At 54.7% G+C, this 16,873-nt stretch overlaps 2 protein-coding genes across 2 annotated transcripts in view; one reads left to right on the forward strand and one right to left on the reverse strand.

Moving 5' to 3' along the window:
* Positions 1–16,873, forward strand: part of PPP1R12C (protein phosphatase 1 regulatory subunit 12C) — a 225,441-nt gene that overhangs the window by 85,064 nt on the left and 123,504 nt on the right. The window lies entirely within an intron of this gene.
* Positions 1,019–14,139, reverse strand: LOC130044495 (leukocyte immunoglobulin-like receptor subfamily A member 2). The gene is made up of 7 exons (XM_056137234.1): positions 14,046–14,139; positions 13,857–13,914; positions 13,618–13,754; positions 3,661–3,882; positions 3,233–3,529; positions 1,247–1,294; positions 1,019–1,158 (listed from the first exon to the last, which is right to left on the reverse strand). The coding sequence occupies exons 1-7, from the start codon at positions 14,137–14,139 to the stop codon at positions 1,019–1,021; spliced, it is 996 nt and encodes a 331-aa protein (XP_055993209.1).

Consider the following 16,873-nt stretch of genomic DNA (forward strand, 5'->3'; position numbering starts at 1 on the left):
TGGATTCCACGGGACGTCAAAAGATCGTGTGACTGCCCACCTAGGAGATGGTCAGAGTTCTTTGTCAAGACCCTGAACGATCGGTTTGAGGCTCTTCGTGTTCCTAGAATGAACAGACGCCATTGGGCTACACTAGCAGGGGACAGGGACAAATGGAGACGTTACTGGCACCCGCTGGAGCAAATCGATGATTAACGAGAAGTCAAGTGATCAAGTGATCAAGTGACACTTTATTGATTGAGGTCTGTGGTTTGAAGGACTGTCACAGATGCTGTGACATCTACATGGCCCCGACACCAGCTGTCATCACCATCCGTGCCTCCCTCCTGCGGAACCCCAAACCTCCCTTTCAATCCCCCGCCCCACCATGCAGATGAGGTGGGGGCCATCCACAAAGTCCAGCCCCCTCCAGGAAGGGGCAGAGGTGCCCTTTGGAGCACCCTGGACCTGGGCCTGGCACTGGCGTGAGTCATCCCTGTATTGTGGGAAGGTGACAAGTCAGTGTGAGTCTCGGGTGGCTTCTACCTGGGGCCTGGGGGATCCCGAGCTGCTTTCTCCTGGATAATGCATCAGGCGGAGGAGGGAGGAGACTAAGATCCAGGCCATGGGCAGGGGGGTCAAAGTGTGGCCATAGGCAGTGTAGACACAGCAATATAGAACGCGAGGTGTGTCATGACCCAGGCAGAAGCAGAGTGTAGATGGGACATAGACAGGAAGAGGGTCAAAGTCCAGGGCCAGTTTGTGAAGCCGGGCGTGATGGAGAGTGAAGAGATTCAGTTGGGAACTGGTGTGTAGACAGGATAGCATGCACGGGTGAGGGTCTCGGTGCAGGGGCAGGTGGTGCAGACGGGACAGAGAGGCCAGGAAGGGTCTGCGAGGTGGAAGCATCAGTGTTTGTGCCTGCAGTGCTGAGGCAGCTCTGTAGGCACAGGGTCGCGAGTCCCAGGAGGGCAGTCAAACAGGGCAGGTCGCGGGCCTGTAGCATCCTGCTGCCCGGGAAGTGGCTGGCCCGGGCTCATCAGGGATCCTCATGGGTCACGTGGATCGGTGTCTTCCAGCTGAGCCAGGCCTCCGCCAGCACTGCCAGCAGCAGCAGGAGCACTAGGCCGGCCAGGCCCAGCCGCACAGCATTGCCTGCAGGGGTCCCTGCAGCAGAGTCTGGGGAGCAGGGGATAGCAGGGGGTGGGTCAGCCCTGCCCAGAGCCTGGCTCACCCCTCAGGCCCCTGGCCCAGGATCAGTATCTACCTTCCTCCACGTCCGTGGTCGGTGGCTGGGAAGAAGCTGTGGGGGTGTCTGAGGAGGAAGAGCAGCAGTGGGCAGTGGGCCCAGCTGGCACTGCTCCTCCTGGGGTGTCCCCGCATGGTCCCTCTGTCCCTGCTTTGGGCTTCACTGTCCTCTCCCAGCTCCTGCCGCGCCCCTCTCTGTCCCTCTGTCCTGTTCTATCACAGACACGTGGACAGCTGGTCCGAGTCTGGTGTGTTCACAGGATGCCACCCGGGGCTTTGCCCCTGATCCCCCACATACATTTGGGGATTGTTTACTGCGCAGGTAAAGGGACCACTTTATTTCCCAGCTGTCCTGCCCGCACTGTCCATGATGTCCCGCAGGTCAGTGTGTGCGTTCACACGTGTCCTCTGTGGACAGCTGTATCTGCATGCTGTGGAACGGTGTCCGCCCATGGTGACTCTTGCGCCATGCTCACTGCTTGGCACTCCCAGAGCTGACGGCTGCGGCCTCCCCTCAGCGGCATCACAGACAAGCCACCTGTGACCTTTGGGTGTTTATTTCCCAGACATTGTGTCTCTTGGACAGGTCGGAGACTGACCTGGAGAAGCGTGGAAAGACCTAGAAACTCTGATCTGTTGCTCTGGTTGCTAAGGGCCTTCAGTTCTGCAAGGTTCGCTCTTCACACAGGCTTAAGCCTGCACGTGGCTGCATCGCTGATGATCTTGGGGAGTGCTCAGCATCTGACACTCATGGGGAGCACTCAGTATTTCACATTCATGGGGAGCACTCAGTGTCTGACACTTTTGGAGAGCACTCAGTGTCTGAGTCTCATGGGGAGCACTCAGCGCCTGCCCATGTAGTTCGTGATAAACAGAAAACTCCACAAACAAGTTTGCCGTGCTTAGGGGGAAATCAGCCACAGTGACAGGCCCTGCCTTGAGTGTGTGACCCCCTTATGCCTGCCTCTGAGGCACTGGGCCCAAATGCTTTTCTCATTCCAAGAAAGGTGTCAACCAAGCAAGGAGGGGCAAAGGCCATCGCTGGTGATCTCTGAGAAGCTGAAGTCCATGAAGGGGACATTTCCCGATCAACAACAGAGATCAGTATCTTCTGAAGCAAGAGGAATGGCACCCCTCACGTCAAGGGGAAACTGGAAACAGGGCGCAGAGAAAGCACGAGGGCACTGGCCTTCGCACGCGTCTGATCTGGGTCTCAGCTACCCCAAAGGGCACTCTGAGGGTTGCCAGGAGTGACCTTTGAGCACAGAGCCAGTAGTGAGTCCTTAGTACAGCTGGTGTGGCCCCAACCAAACCAGGGATAATAGACTAAAGCGTGCACAGCTGCTGAGAGGAGGCAAGTCCGCCTAGAAACCAGCAGGGTGCCAGCAACCACCAATGCAATTTCTGTTCAAGAGTGTTTCCTATGTGACTCTGATTGTTGGACTCCAGAAGCCCCCAAGGAACTGTTTCCCCCTCATGCAGAATTCTCTCTTCTGGGCCCTGTATCTCCCTGCTGCAAGCAAGGTTCCAGAGCCTGCAGGTGGGACCTGACAGTGAGACCCCCTCCCTCTCGTCAATGCAGCAAAAGGATTCGGGCTTTGATTTGTGTGTGATTTGGAATCTCGAGAGTTCAGAGCCACTGAGGGAGGAATGGCAGTGGGTCACTGCGGGACTATCTGCAACTTGGCTTTTCCATTTCTGCTGACAGCAGTTACTCACCTGTTGGCTTTGCTGGTCTCTCGGGTAAGGCAGTGAAAGGAGCCTCTGAAGAAGGGACAGAGGTGGGCTTAGTTCTGTCTTTCCCGGGGACCCACCCAGACTCCCGCCCCCTCAATACATTCCTGAGCCCTGGGAAGAGGAGAAAGGACTGCCTAGTGGGATCAGCCCAGCATCAGGTCTATGCGATGGGTTGACATCACCCCCCACCCTCAATCTCCCCCAAACCAAATCCTCAGACCAGACAACTGGTTCTGGGGGCCCCTGGGGAAGGGAGGGGATTCTTCACCTTTAACTTGCAGCTGCACTGGGTCACTGGGGTGAGACCACACATAAGGGGTCTTGTGGAAGTGTCCGAAGCACCTGTAGGAGCCTGCCTGTGTGGATTTGACTGGGTCCATGATGAAACTGGCCTGGCTGCCGCCCCGTGGGGGGAAGCTTGATTTCTGAGGGGTTTGAAGCCCACTCCCTTGGACGAGAAGAAGCTCATCAAACCTGACCCGGGAGAAGCATTGCATCTGCACCCGCTGCCCCGCGCTCACCACCGTGTCCGGCACGCTGTCCAGGGAGGGTTTGTCATAAGCTCCTGGAAGGAGGTTTTGGGGTCAGGGGAGGCCACACATGCTTGTGTCCTTGTCCCCACGCTGGGCTCTTTCTGCTGCCCCTCACATCCATCGCGGCCGATCCTGGGCATTCCCCTGTCCAGTGTCCACTCACCGGTCATCACCAGCGGCTGGGGATCACTCTGCGGGGACCAGGCATGCCGAACCTTATAGGAACAGATGTACAGCCCTGCCCACTCCTTGGTCATGAAGGGGTGGTGGAAAGTGTTCCCCAGCTGCACATGCTTCTGGGCCGAACCTCCAGGTGTTTCCACTTTAGAGATCTGATAATATTCTGCATTGGGGTGCCCCGAGCATGTGATGGTCACAGGCTGCCCTTCAGGAATCAGGGAACCCGTTGTCACTGTCACCCGAGGAGGAGGCAGAGCCCCTAGCAAAAGGGATAGAAATTCCATGTGAGTTTTTAAACTTCAGGGCCAATGCCATCAATCAGGGGATGGGGAGGGGGTCATTATGGGATCATCTGCAACTTGGGTCTTCCATTTCCACTGACAGCAATTACTCACCTGTCCGCTTTGCTGGTCTCTTGGGTGAGGAAGTGAAAGGAGCCTCTGAAGAGGGGACAGAGGTGGGCTTAGTTCTGTCTCTCCGGGGACTCACCCAGATTCCCACACCCTCAGTCCATTCCTGAGCCCTGGGAAGTGGAGGAAGGACCGCCTAGTGGGGTCAGACCATCATCAGGTCTATGCGATGGGTTGACAGCACCCCCCACATGCAGTCTGCCCCAAACCAAATCCTCAGACCAGAGAACTGGTTCTGGAGGCCCTTGGGGAAGGGAAGGGATTCTTCACCTTTAACCTGCAGCTGCACGGGGTCACTGGGGTGAGACCACACATAAGGACTCAGGGTTCCTTACCCCACCTGCATGTCTGCAGGTGCTGGTAGGAGCAGAGACCCTCACTCAGACCCTGGAGCAGACGTGTGGCTGAAGCCCCCTCCCGTCCAGGGAACACTCACCGTCCAGTGCCCCCATCCATGATCAGTGGACACTCACCGTATTGTCCCCCTCATCATGAGAAGTGGACTTCACCATCCTGTCCCGTGTCCATGAGCAGTGGACACTAACTAGCTTATCTCCATGCCTAGAGCAGCAGACACTCACCATCCTGACATCATCCATGAACAGTGGACACTCACCATATTGTCCCCACCATCCTGCTGACGATCAGTGAACAATCACCATCCTGTCCCTCTCATTCTTAGCTGTGGAATTCACCATCCTGTCCTGTATCCAGAAGCAGTGGACACTAACTGACCTATCTCCCTGCCTAGAGCAGTGGACACTCACCATTCTGTCCTCTGTCCATGAGCAGTGGATGCTCACCATGCGATTCGAGTGAGTCCTGGAGCAGCAGCTCTGGAAGCAGAGACGGCTTACAAGGACAGCCTCATTGTGGTCCTGCCCCCCCCGAGGGTTGCCTGGGCCTCCACTCACCCACACACAGCAGGATGACGAGGACCCCACACATGGCCATGTGCACTGTTCCTGGCTGCTGGGAGGGTGCTCTAACAATCTAGGTGCAAGAAGCGTGGCGTCCCTTCTCCCCGGGGAAAGGCGAGTGCCCTGGACCCACTTCCTCCTGCCCAGACAGGAAGAGGAACCCAAGTACCCTCAGGCCCCTCCCTGCCTGCCCGCAGCTGCAGCAGATGTGGACTCAGGTCACGTTGGTGGCCCAGTCCCCACAGTGAGGGAGCAGAGTGGCCCGGCCCTGTTTTGGAGCCTTCTTGGGCATGTTTGCATGCCTGCCCTGCAGGGCTGGGAGCTGTGTGTCCCTGGGTGCAGACAGGCCAGAGGAGGGGGACCGCCCCTCCCTGTGTTCTCTTGTCCCCTGCATGAATCTCCTGGCTCTAAACGAGGGGCTGACCTGGAATGCCCTGGCCTTCTCCCACTGTCCCCTGTATTTCCTACCTCCAGGAGCTGCCCCCGCTCTCTCCCCTCTGGCCTGGGTGTGTGTCCTCCATGTGGGCGCCCTCTGGGTGTCCCTGCCTTGCTGGCCCCAGCCTTCCTGATTCTGTGAGTGCTGGGCTCTGCCCTCTAGGGATGTAAGAGAAGGACTGATTCAGAGTCAGCGCCTAACCCTGGGCCACCTGGGTGGGGCCAATGGCACTTCCGCCTGTCTGGAGAAGTTGAACCTTGTGGGTGATGCCCCACTTGCCTGCACCGGGGACTGGAAATGGGACCACATGTCTGCCTTTTCTGATGCCTCTAGTTATCTTCCTTCCCAGGAGGCTGAAGTCTGGGGACCCGAGGTCACAAACACAGCTAAGGCTGCTGAGTCACAGGGCCCACCAGATCTCATCCTTTGCAGCTGAATGTCTAGAATCTTCTGTGGGCACCAGAGCCATGAAGGGCTGAGCCTTTCCTCTGTCCCCATGTTCCATCGGGGAGCTGGTCCCCCACTAGCTGTCCTGCCCCTGTCCTTCCTTCCTCCCTCCCTCCGTCTCTCCCTCCCTCCCTCCCTCCCTCCTTCTCTCCCTCCCTCCCTCTATCCTTCCTACTTTCCTTCCTTCCTTCCTTCCTTCCTTCCTTCCTTCCTTCCTTCCTTCCTTCCTTCCTTTTTTCCTTCCTTCCTTCCTTCCTTCCTTCCTTCCTTTTTTCCTTCCTTCCTTCCTTCCTTCCTTCCTTCCTTCCTTCCTTCCTTCCTTCTCTCTCCTTCCTTCCCTTTCTTTCTTTCTTTCTTTCTTTCTTTCTTTCTTTCTTTTCTTTCTTTTCCATTTTGGGTCACACCTAGCGAGGTTACTTCTGCTTTGCACTCAGGAATCACACTGCAGTGTTCAGGGGACCATATGGGGTGCTGGATATCAAACTGGGTTGGCCGCATGCAAGGCAAACGCCTTCTCTGCTGTGTTATGGTTCTGCCCCCCGCCCCTTTTCTTCACTTTTGCTCTTCTTTATTTTTTATTTTCATTTACACTTTATTGGAGTACTTTGGCTGATCTTCTTGGTCCTATCTTGGCATTAAAATCAACAATGGGGGGTATGGTGCCGCCAGCAGGTCAATCTGTACCTGTGAGGCGAGTGCATCAGCAACCTGATGGTGTCGTCAGACTTCCAGATACCCCAAAATTGCTGCTGTGCCTTTGGCCAGACCCCAAAAACTTGGGGCAAAGTTTACCAAGAAAATAAATGGCTAAAAGTTAGGTATGTGGGAAACACACCCACAAACCACCTCCGGCTCAGCTATATAATTGGAGGCATGATCTCTCTGGTTCCTGATTGAACTGCTTAATGGACATGATCCCAGAGACTCAGAAACAACCCTCGAAACCCAGTAGCTTTTGGCAGAAATGTGCCCGGTCTCTGCAATAGGTTACCGGTGTTGGGCCAACCCAGGTGGGAATAGGTTTCCTGCTTTAGCCTGTTTCCCCTGGTGGCCCAGTGGCCGCCATCCTTCAGAGACCACTGGACAGTCGGGTTTGGGCCCCCAGTGATGAGACACGCAGGGCCTCATGGGATGGGGGTGGAGCTGGTCCGGTCCTCCCCACCCCAACGAGACCCCAAGTCATTGCCCACGAACGGCCTCTCTGGCTCCTGATCAAGCTGCTTAACGGCCATGATCCCAGAGACTCAGAAACAAATCTCGAAACCCAGCAGCTTTTGGCAGAAATGCGTCTGGACCCAGCAGTAGGTTACTTTCGCCGGGCCACCCCAGGGGGGAAAGGGTGTTGTCCCTCCACCTGCTCTCCCTTGACAGCTCGGTGGCCATCATCCTCCAGAGGCCATTGGACAGTCAGGTCTGGGCCTGCAGTGACGAAACTTGTTGGGCCTCACAGGATGGGGGTGGAGCTGGTCCTGGTCTCCCTGTCCCAACGAGACCCCAAGTCATCGCCCATGAACGGCCTCTCTGGCTCCCAATCAAGCTGCTCAACGGCCATGATCCCAGAGACTCAGGAGCAAATCTCGAAACCCAGTGGCTTTTGGCAGAAATCCCTCCAGATTTAAGTTTTAAAATTTTGGAATTTCAAAATCACATGGCCCTACTGCAGCCACGTGACATCATATGTTATTCATAATCAGCAATAGAACACAAATTATCTACTGTTGCCTTTTCAGCAGATCTGAGTGTTGGGGTAAAATCTCAAATAATAATGGTGGGTCTGGTGTCGAAATATTGAATGTGATCAAAGTAGAGAGGGAATAATGTGGAAATCATCTGCCCCACAGGCAGGGGGAGGGTGTGGGGTGGGGGTATACTGGGATTTTTGGTGGTGGAGAATGGGCACTGGTGAAGGTACAGGTGTTTCATTGTATGACCAAGACTTAGACCCGAAAGCTTTGTAACTGCTCTCATGGTGATTCAATAAATAAAATTATAAAAAATGAAAAAAAGAGTAAGGTGGAGTTCATGCACAATTCAATCAGCTAATCAGTGGCTGAATAAATAGCAGTACTCCTACATAAAAAAAATCAACAATGATCTTGTAGAAGGTGTGGTCTTCTTTATATAACTTCTCCAGCTCCATGTAGAACTTCTCAATTTCTCCTTCATCATAATTGGATGTTGGTGCGTAGACAATGAAAATAGAAACTGCTGGCAGTGAGCCACATTTATTCATCGGGACCCATGGCCTAGAATGGAATGAACAGGGTGAGAGACTGTCCGAGTTCATCATGTCGACCAAGACCATCCATGTTAACTCACAGTTCCAAAAGGCCGAATCTAACTCACAGTTCCAGAAGGTCAAATCTAAACACTGAACATGGGAGTCTCCCAATGGACGGTTCCACAATGAAATTGACCACATCATATTCAATCGACGGTTTTGCCTGACTGATGTTGCTGTTGTCCCAAAATTCCAAACGGGATCAGACCACCGTCTCCTTCATGCAAAATTCTACTTCACAGAGCGGGGAGAAAGGGCTGCAAAGTTTAAGAAGAGAACTCCCAGAACGATCACCAACTGGGAGCTCTTTGACACTATTGCTGCAACATGGGAAGATGCCGACATTGACAACATTGACGAGGAATACGATCGACTGGTTCAGCACCTCCATGATTGTGTGAGGAATGCCCAGAGAGAGATAGCCACACACACACACACACACACACACACACACACACACAAACCCCAGAAAAAACACCTGTCTTCGAAAACTCTTGAGCTTATTCACCAATGTGGTTTGGCGCATGCCTCCGGCAACCACAAGCGAACATCCGAGCTTGCAAAGCAGTGCAGAGATGCGATAAAGGAAGGCCTCAAAGAGAGAAGAGCAGCAGTGCTGGTAGATGCGGCAGAAGCCCGGAAAAGCATTCGCAATGCCTGCCTGTCCTTTGCCAACTACAAGACCAAGATGACTGCCCTCTGATGTCCTGATGGATCTATCACATCTTCCAGAAGGGCAATGGAGAAGATTATCCATGACTTCTACTCAAATCTCTTTGATAGCCACGTCCACCTGCCCACATACCAAATTCTGCAGGATGGGTATGTCATTCCCAACATTCTCCCTTCTGAAATCCGACATGCCATTTCATCAGTAAAGAAATGAACAGCACCTGGCCCAGACAAGGTCAGACCTGAACACCTGAAGAACCTGCCATCAGTCCTCATCAATACGCTGGCTCTGCTCTTCACACGCTACCTGTCTGAATGCAAGTTTCCATCCCAATGGAAAACCAGCAGGACTGTATTACTGTACAAGAAGGGAGACATCCACGACATTGGCAACTATCGCCTGATCTGCCTATTGTCTGTCATCTACAAGCTGTTCACTCAAGTCATCCTGAACAGGATTGGCAGAACACTAGATGAAGGACAACCATACAAGCAAGCCGGTTTCCGAAAAGGATTCAGCACAATTGACTATACCCACACGATAACCAAGCTCATTGAGGTTTCTCAGGAGTTCAAGATGCCGCTCTGTCTAACGTTCATTGATTTAAAGGCCTTTGATTTTGTTGAGATGATTTAACGTTCATTGATTTAAAGGCCTTTGATTTTGTTGAGATGGAAGCGGTCATTGAAGCCCTAGCCAATCAGGGCATTCAAACTCAATACATCAGGATCCTCCGTGAGCTGTGTAATGGATTCACTACCAGGATCTCACCATTCTACAAAGAAGTGATCATTGATATCAAGAGAAGGGTTCGGCAGGGTGACACCATTTCACCGAAACTCTTCAGTGCCACCCTTGAGAATGTCATGTGACGACTGGAATGGGAAGGGATGGGAGTGAAGATAGACGGTCAGCAACTACACCACCTCCACTTTGCTGATAACATTGTTCTAATAACACCAAACTTTAGCCAACCAGCATAAATGCTGGCCGACTTCGACCGTGAGTGTGGTCGAAAGGTCGAAAGGTCAGACTCTAGCTGAATCTCATGAAGGCAAGGTTTATGAGAAACAGTCTCGTTCCTGACATTCCATTCGCTCTCAATGAAACGATCATCTCCGAATGCAACAGTTATGTGTACCTAGGTTGAGAAGTCAACATGATGAAAGACCTGGCACCTGAGATGTGCAGGAGGAAGAGAACAGCTTGGAACACCTTCAAGAGTGTCAAAGAAATAGCTAAGAGGATGAAGAACCTCCAGCTCTGGGCACATCTCTTTGATTCCACTGTTCTTCCTGCATTAACATACGCCTCAGAGACCTGGGCCCAACGAAAACAGAATGAGAACGCTATATGCTTGGGGTATCATGCTTCACTCAAGTGAGAGAAAGAATCTGGAGTTCTGACCTCCATCGATGGTGAAGAATCAAGGACGCTGACTCATTTGCCAAGGCATCAAAAATCAGATGGGCTGGACATGTAATGAGATTTGGAGATGACCGCTGGACTAGAGCCATTACTGAATGGATTCCACGGGACGTCAAAAGATCGTGTGGCTGCCCACCTATGAGATGGTCAGAGTTCTTTGTCAAGACCCTGAATGATCGGTTTGAGGCTCTTCGTGTTCCTAGAACAAACAGACGCCATTGGGCTACACTAGCATGGGACAGGGACAAATGGAGATGTTACTGGCACCCGCTCGAGCAAATCAATGATTAACGGGAAGTGAAGTGATCAAGTGACACTTTATTGATTTGAAGGTTTGTGGTTTGAAGGACTGTCACAGATGCTGTGACGTCTACATGGCCTCGACACCAGCTGTCATCACCATCCGTGCCTCCCTCCTGCGGAACCCCACACCCTCCCTTTCAATCCCCCACCCCACCATGCAGATGTCGTGTGGGCCATCCAGACGGTCAGCAACTACAGGAAGGGGCAGAGGTGCCCTTTGGAGCACCCTGGACCTGGGCCTGGTGCTGGCGTGAGTCATCCCTGTATTGTGGGAAGGTGACAAGTCGGTGTGAGTCTTGAGTGGCTTCTACCTGGGGCCTGGGGGATCCCGAGCTGCTTTCTCCTGGATAATGCAGCAGGCGGCTGATGGCAGGAGGGAGGAGACTAAGGTCCAGGCCATGGGCAGGGGGGTCAAAGTATGGCCATAGGCAGTGTAGACACAGCAATATAGAACGCGAGGTGTGTCATGACCCAGGCAGAAGCAGAGTGTAGATGGGACATAGACAGGAAGAGGGTCAAAGTCCAGGGCCAGTTTGTGAAGCCGGCTCTGATGGAGAGTGAAGAGATTCAGCTGGGAACTGCAGTATAGACAGGATAGCATGCACGGGTGAGGGTCTCGGTGCAGGGTCAGGTGGTGTAGACGGGACAGAGAGGGCAGGAAGGGTCCGCGAGGTGGAAGCATCAGTGTTTGCTCCTGTAGTGTTGAGGCAGCTCTGCAGGCACAGGGTCGCGAGTCCCAGGTGGGCAGTCAAACAGGGCAGGTCGTGGGCCTGTAGCATCCTGCTGCCCTGGAAGTGGCTGGCCCGGGCCCCTCAGGGATCCTCATGGGTCACGTGGATCGGTGTCTTCCAGCTGAGCCAGGCCTCCGCCAGCACTGCCAGCAGCAGCAGGAACACTAGGCCGGCAAGGCCCAGCCGCACAGCATTGCCTGCAGGGGTTCCTGCAGCAGAGATGGGGAGTAGGGGATAGCAGGGGGTGGGTCAGCCCTGCCCAGAGCCTGGCTCACCCCTCAGGCCCCTGGCCCAGGATCAGTATCTACCTTCCTCCACGTCCATGGTCGGTGGCTGGGAAGAAGCTGTGGGGGTGTCTGAGGAGGAAGAGCAGCAGTGGGCAGTGGGCCCAGCTGGCACTGCACCTCCTGGGGTGACCCCTCATGGTCCCTCTGTCCCTGCTTTGGCCTTCACTGTCCTCTCCCAGCTCCTGCCGCGCCCCTCTCTGTCCATCTGTCCTGTTCTATCACAGACACGTGGACAGCTGGTCCGAGTCTGGTGTGTTCACAGGATGCCACCTGGGGCTTTGCCCCTGATCCCCCACATACATTTGGGGATTGTTTACTGCGCAGGTAAAGGAACCACTTTATTTCCCAGCTGTCCTGCCCGCACTGTCCATGATGTCCCGCAGGTCAGTGTGTGTGTTCACACGTGTCCTCTGTGGACAGCTGTATCTGCATGCTGTGGAACAGTGTCCGCCCATGGTGACCCTTGCACCGTGCTCACTGCTTGGCACTCCCAGGGCTGACGGCTGCGGCCTCCCCTCAGCGGCATCATGGCCAAGCCACCTGTGACCTTTGGGTGTGTATTTCCCAGACATTGTGTCTCTTGGACAGGTCGGAGACTGACCTGGATAAGCGTGGAAAGACCTAGAAACTCTGATCTGTTGCTCTGGTTGCTAAGGGCCTTCAGTTCTGCAAGGTTTGCTCTTCACACAGGCTTAAGCCTGCACGTGGCTGCATCGCTGATGATCTTGGGGAGTGCTCAGCACCTGACACTCATGGGGAGCACTCAGTATTTCACATTCATAGGGAGCACTCAGTGCCTCACACTCATGGGGAGCACTCAGTGTCTGACACTTTTGGAGAGCACTCAGTGCCTGAGTCTCGTGGGGAGCACTCAGCGGCTGCCCATGGAGTTCTTGATAAACAGAAAACTCCACAAACAAGTTTGCCAGAAATCAGCCACAGTGACAGGCCCTACCTCGAGTGTGTGACCCCCTTATGCCTGCCTCTGAGGCACTGGGCCCAAATGCTTTTCTCATTCCAAGAAAGGTGTCAACCAAGCAAGGAGGGGCAAAGGCCATCGCTGGTGATCTGTGAGAAGCTGAAGTCCATGAAGGGGACAATTCCCAATCAACAGCAGAGATCAGTATCTTCTGAAGCAAGAGGAATGGCATCCCTCACGTCAAGGGGGAATTGGAAACAGGGCGCAGAGAAAGTACGAGGGCACTGGCCTTCGCACGCGTCTGATCTGGATCTCAGGTACACCAAAGGGCACTCTGGGGGTTTCCAGGAGTGACCTCTGAGCACAGAGCCAGTAGTGAGTCCTGAGCACAGCCGGTGTGGCCCCAATCAAACCAGGGATAATAGACTACAGCGTGCACAGCTGCTGAGAGGAGGCAAGTCCACCTAGAAACCAGCGGGGTGCCAGCAACCACCAATGCAATTTCTGTTCAAGAGTGTTTCCTATGTGACTCTGATTATTGGACTCCAGAAGCCCCCAAGGAAGTGTTTCCCCCCCATGCAGAATTCTCTCTTCTGGGCCCTGTATCTCCCTGCTGCAAGCAATGTTCCAGAGCCTGTAGGTGGGACCTGACAGTGAGACCCCCTCCCGCTCGTCAATGCAGTGAAAGTATTCAGGCTTTGATTTGTGTGTGATTTGGAATCTCGAGAGTTCAGAGCCACTGAGGGAGGAATGGCAGGTGGGTCACTGCAGGACTATCTGCAACTTGGCTTTTCCATTTTCACTGACAGCAGTTACTCACCCGTTGGCTTTGCTGGTCTCTCGGGTAAGGCAGTGAAAGGAGCCTCTGAAGAAGGGACAGATGTGGGCTTAGTTCTGTCTCTCCCGGGGACCCACCCAGACTCCCGCCCCCTCAATCCATTCCTGAGCCCTGGGAAGAGGAGGAAGGACCGCCTAGTGGGGTCAGACCATCATCAGGTCTATGCGATGGGTTGACATCACCCCCCACCCGCAATCTCCCCCAAACCAAATCCTCAGACCAGACAACTGGTTCTGGCGGCCCTGGGGAAGGGAGGGGATTCTTCACCTTTAACTTGCAGCTGCACTGGGTCACTGGGGTGAGACCACACATAAGGGGTCTTGTGGAAGTGTCCGAAGCACCTGTAGGAGCCTGCCTGTGTGGATTTGACTGGGTCCATGATGAAACTGGCCTGGCTTCCGCCCCTTGGGGGGAAGCTCGGTTTCTGGTGTGTTTGAAGCCCTCTCTCTTGGACGAGAAGAAGCTCATCAAACCTGACCTGGGAGAAGCATTGCATCTGCACCCACTGTCCCGCGCTCACCACCGTGTCCGGCACGCTGTACAGGGAGGGTTTGTCATAAGCTCCTGGAAGGAGGTTTTGGGGTCAGGGGAGGCCACACATGCTTGTGTCCTTGTCCCCATGCTGGGCTCTTTCTGCTGCCCCTCACATCCATCGCGGCCGATCCTGGGCATTCCCCTGTCCAGTGTCCACTCACCGGTCATCACCAGCGGCACGGGATCACTCTGCGGGGACCAGGCATGCCCGACCTGGTAGGAGCAGATGTACAGCCCCGCCGACTCCTTGGTCATGGCGGGGAGGTGGAGAGTGTTCCCTAGCTGCACATGCTTCTGGGCCGAACCTCCAGGTGTTTCCACTTTAGAGATCTTATAATATTCTGCATTGGGGTGCCCCGAGCATGTGATGGTCACAGGCTGCCCTTCAGGAATCAGGGAACCCATTGTCACTGTCACCCGAGGAGGAGGCAGAGCCCCTAGCAAAAGGGATAGGATGAACTCAGGGTTCCTGACCCCACCAGCATGTCTGCAGGTGCTGGTAAGAGCAGAGACCCTCACTCAGACCCTGGAGCAGACGTGTGGCTGCAGCCCCACTCATCCAGGGAACACTCACCGTCCAGTGCCCCCATCCATGATCAGTGGACACTCACTGTATTGTCCCCCTCATCAAGAGAAGTGGACTTCACCATTCTGTCTTGTGTCCATGAGCAGTGGACACTAACTAACCTATCTCCCTGCCTAGAGCAGTGGACACTCACCATCCTGACATCATCCATGAGCAGTGGACACTGCCCTGTCTACCATCCATGATCAGTGGACACTCACCGTATTGTTCCCCTCATCATGAGAAGTGGACTTCACCATCCTGTCCCGCGTCCAGGAGCAGTGGACACTAACTAACTTATCTCCCTGTCTAGAGCAGTGGACACTTACCATCCTGACATCATCCATGAGCAGTGGACACTCACCATAGTGTTCCCACCATCCTGCTGATGATCAGTGAACAGTCACCATCTTGTCCCTCTCATTCTTAGCTGTAGAATTCACCATCCTATCCCATATCCAGAAGCAGTGGACACTAACTGACCTATCTCCCTGCCTAGAGCAGTGGACACTCACCATTCTGTCCTCTGTCCATGAGCAGTGGATGCTCACCATGCGATTCGAGTGAGTCCTGGAGCAGCAGCTCTGGAAGCAGAGACGGCTTACAAGGACAGCCTCACTGTGGTCCTGCCCCCCCCCCCCCCGAGGGTTGCCTGGGCCTCCACTCACCCACACACAGCAGGATGAGGAGGACCCCACACATGGCCATGTGCACTGTTTCTGGCTGCTGGGAGGGTGCTCTGACAATCTAGGTGCAAGAAGCGAGGTGACCTTGCTCCCCGGGGAAAGGCAAGTGCCCTGGACCCACTTCCTCCTGCCCAGACAGGAAGAGGAACCCAGGAACCCTCAGGCCCCTCCCTGCCTGCCCGCAGCTGCAGCAGATGTGGACTCAGGTCACGTTGGTGGCCCAGTCCCCGCAGTGAGGGGGCAGAGTGGCTCGGCCCTGGTTTGGGGTCTTCTTGGGCACGTTTGCATGCCTGCTCTGCAGGGCTGGGAGCTGTGTGTCCCTGGGTGCAGACAGGCCAGAGGAGGGGGACCGTCCCTCCCTGTGTCCTCTTGTCCCCTGCACCAGTCTCTTTCTGGCTCTAAATGAGGGACTGACTGGGACTGCTCTGGACTTCCCAGTCTCTCACTGCCCATCAGTCAGGGGCTCCCAGTACATCTCTCTGGGTTGATATATTCTAGAACCATCTAATGTCAGGTTGGAGCAGCCTCAGCCTGCAGATCACCCCCTCATGTTCAGGGACACTGAGCTGCTCCCAGGCCTGCTCGTCTCTGGGTCTCCTTTGAGGGCTGTCTCGGGGACCCCCTCCCCAGTGCTCCTGCCCCCCTTCCTCTTGTCCTGGTTTGGCAGGACCAGGGCACTCTGAACCTCTGGGATGAAGTCAGCTCTGTGCTCTGCTCCAACTAGTACCCTGCCATCCTCAGCATATCATTGGTACTGTGCAGCTGCCCTGTAGCCGCCTCGGCCAGGTCACTTGCTGCCTGCCCCACGGTGGCCCAGAGCACTCGGCGAGAGGCTGGTGCACACGGCTGCCAGGGGCTGACCATGCCTGGTTCCAACACCAGCACCTCTGGGGCTAGTCACCTCTCACTCTCCAGGTTCTGATAGTCTGGGCCTCTTTGTTTCTGCAGGAGGCACCTGCCCTGCTGGGATGGGGTTCCCAGGTCCTGCAGGTCAGCATCTGTGAGTGTCCCTGTGCCTGGAGCACTCTCTACTCATGGGCTGTCTTGGAAGTCAACAATATCACGTGGAGAATAGCAGGTGCCCGAGGGGGTCTGGCAGGGTCCTCACTGTGCAGGGGTCAGCAGTAGGCCCGCAGTGTCCTAGCAGGGGCCGGCGAAGGGGAGTCGCCCCCTTTCTGCAGGGAGCTGGTGCAGCTGAGGGTGGAGTTCAGGAACTGCTGGTCACTGTGGGGCATGCCCATGTGCTTTGGGCCCCATGCCATGGGCAGTGCATGAGGTGCTGGGAAAATCCTGCTTTAGTGCTCAGGGTTTGATTAAGGAAATCCCTGTCTATTTTTATTTTGAGTCTTATTATTTTGTGGTTGTGTTTTGGCTTTTGGCTCATATCAGTAGTGCTCATGGTTTATTCCTGCTCCCTGTTCAGGGGTTTGTCCTGGGGGTGCTGGCACCCAAACCTGGCCTCAGTTCCAGAGAGTCCAGTGGCCAGCTTCCTGCCCTTCCACCCACCATCTTCTGGCAGCTGTGAGGTTCCTTGTAGGGGGTTGCTGAGAGGTTCACGGGAGTCCCTGGAGACTTGGGGAGACCCCAGAAGAGGCAGATTCCCCAAAGGCAGCCCACTGAAGCTTCAGTGTATGCTGAACATCCTCTGATCCTTGCAGACACACCTCAGATCCCCTGGACACCGTGGGGCTCTCAGGCAATACTGCCTTAACTGACTTGGAGGCTGGAAGGGCATCTA

The sequence above is a fragment of the Sorex fumeus genome, unplaced genomic scaffold, assembly GCF_029834395.1.
Source record: "Sorex fumeus unplaced genomic scaffold, SorFum_2.1 ptg000122l, whole genome shotgun sequence".
In the NCBI taxonomy this organism is placed as follows: Eukaryota; Metazoa; Chordata; class Mammalia; order Eulipotyphla; family Soricidae; genus Sorex; species Sorex fumeus.

Coding starts and splice junctions, on each gene's coding strand:
- LOC130044495 (XM_056137234.1), bottom strand. CDS start 14,139: ATGACCAAGGAGTCGGCGGGGCTGTACATCTGCTCCTACCAGGTCGGG. Junction 13,915..14,045: donor CGTGCCGCTGGTGATGACCG/GTGAGTGGACAC, acceptor ACCTCCTTCCAG/GAGCTTATGACAAACCCTCC. Junction 3,530..3,660: donor CCAGCCGCTGGTGATGACCG/GTGAGTGGACAC, acceptor ACCTCCTTCCAG/GAGCTTATGACAAACCCTCC.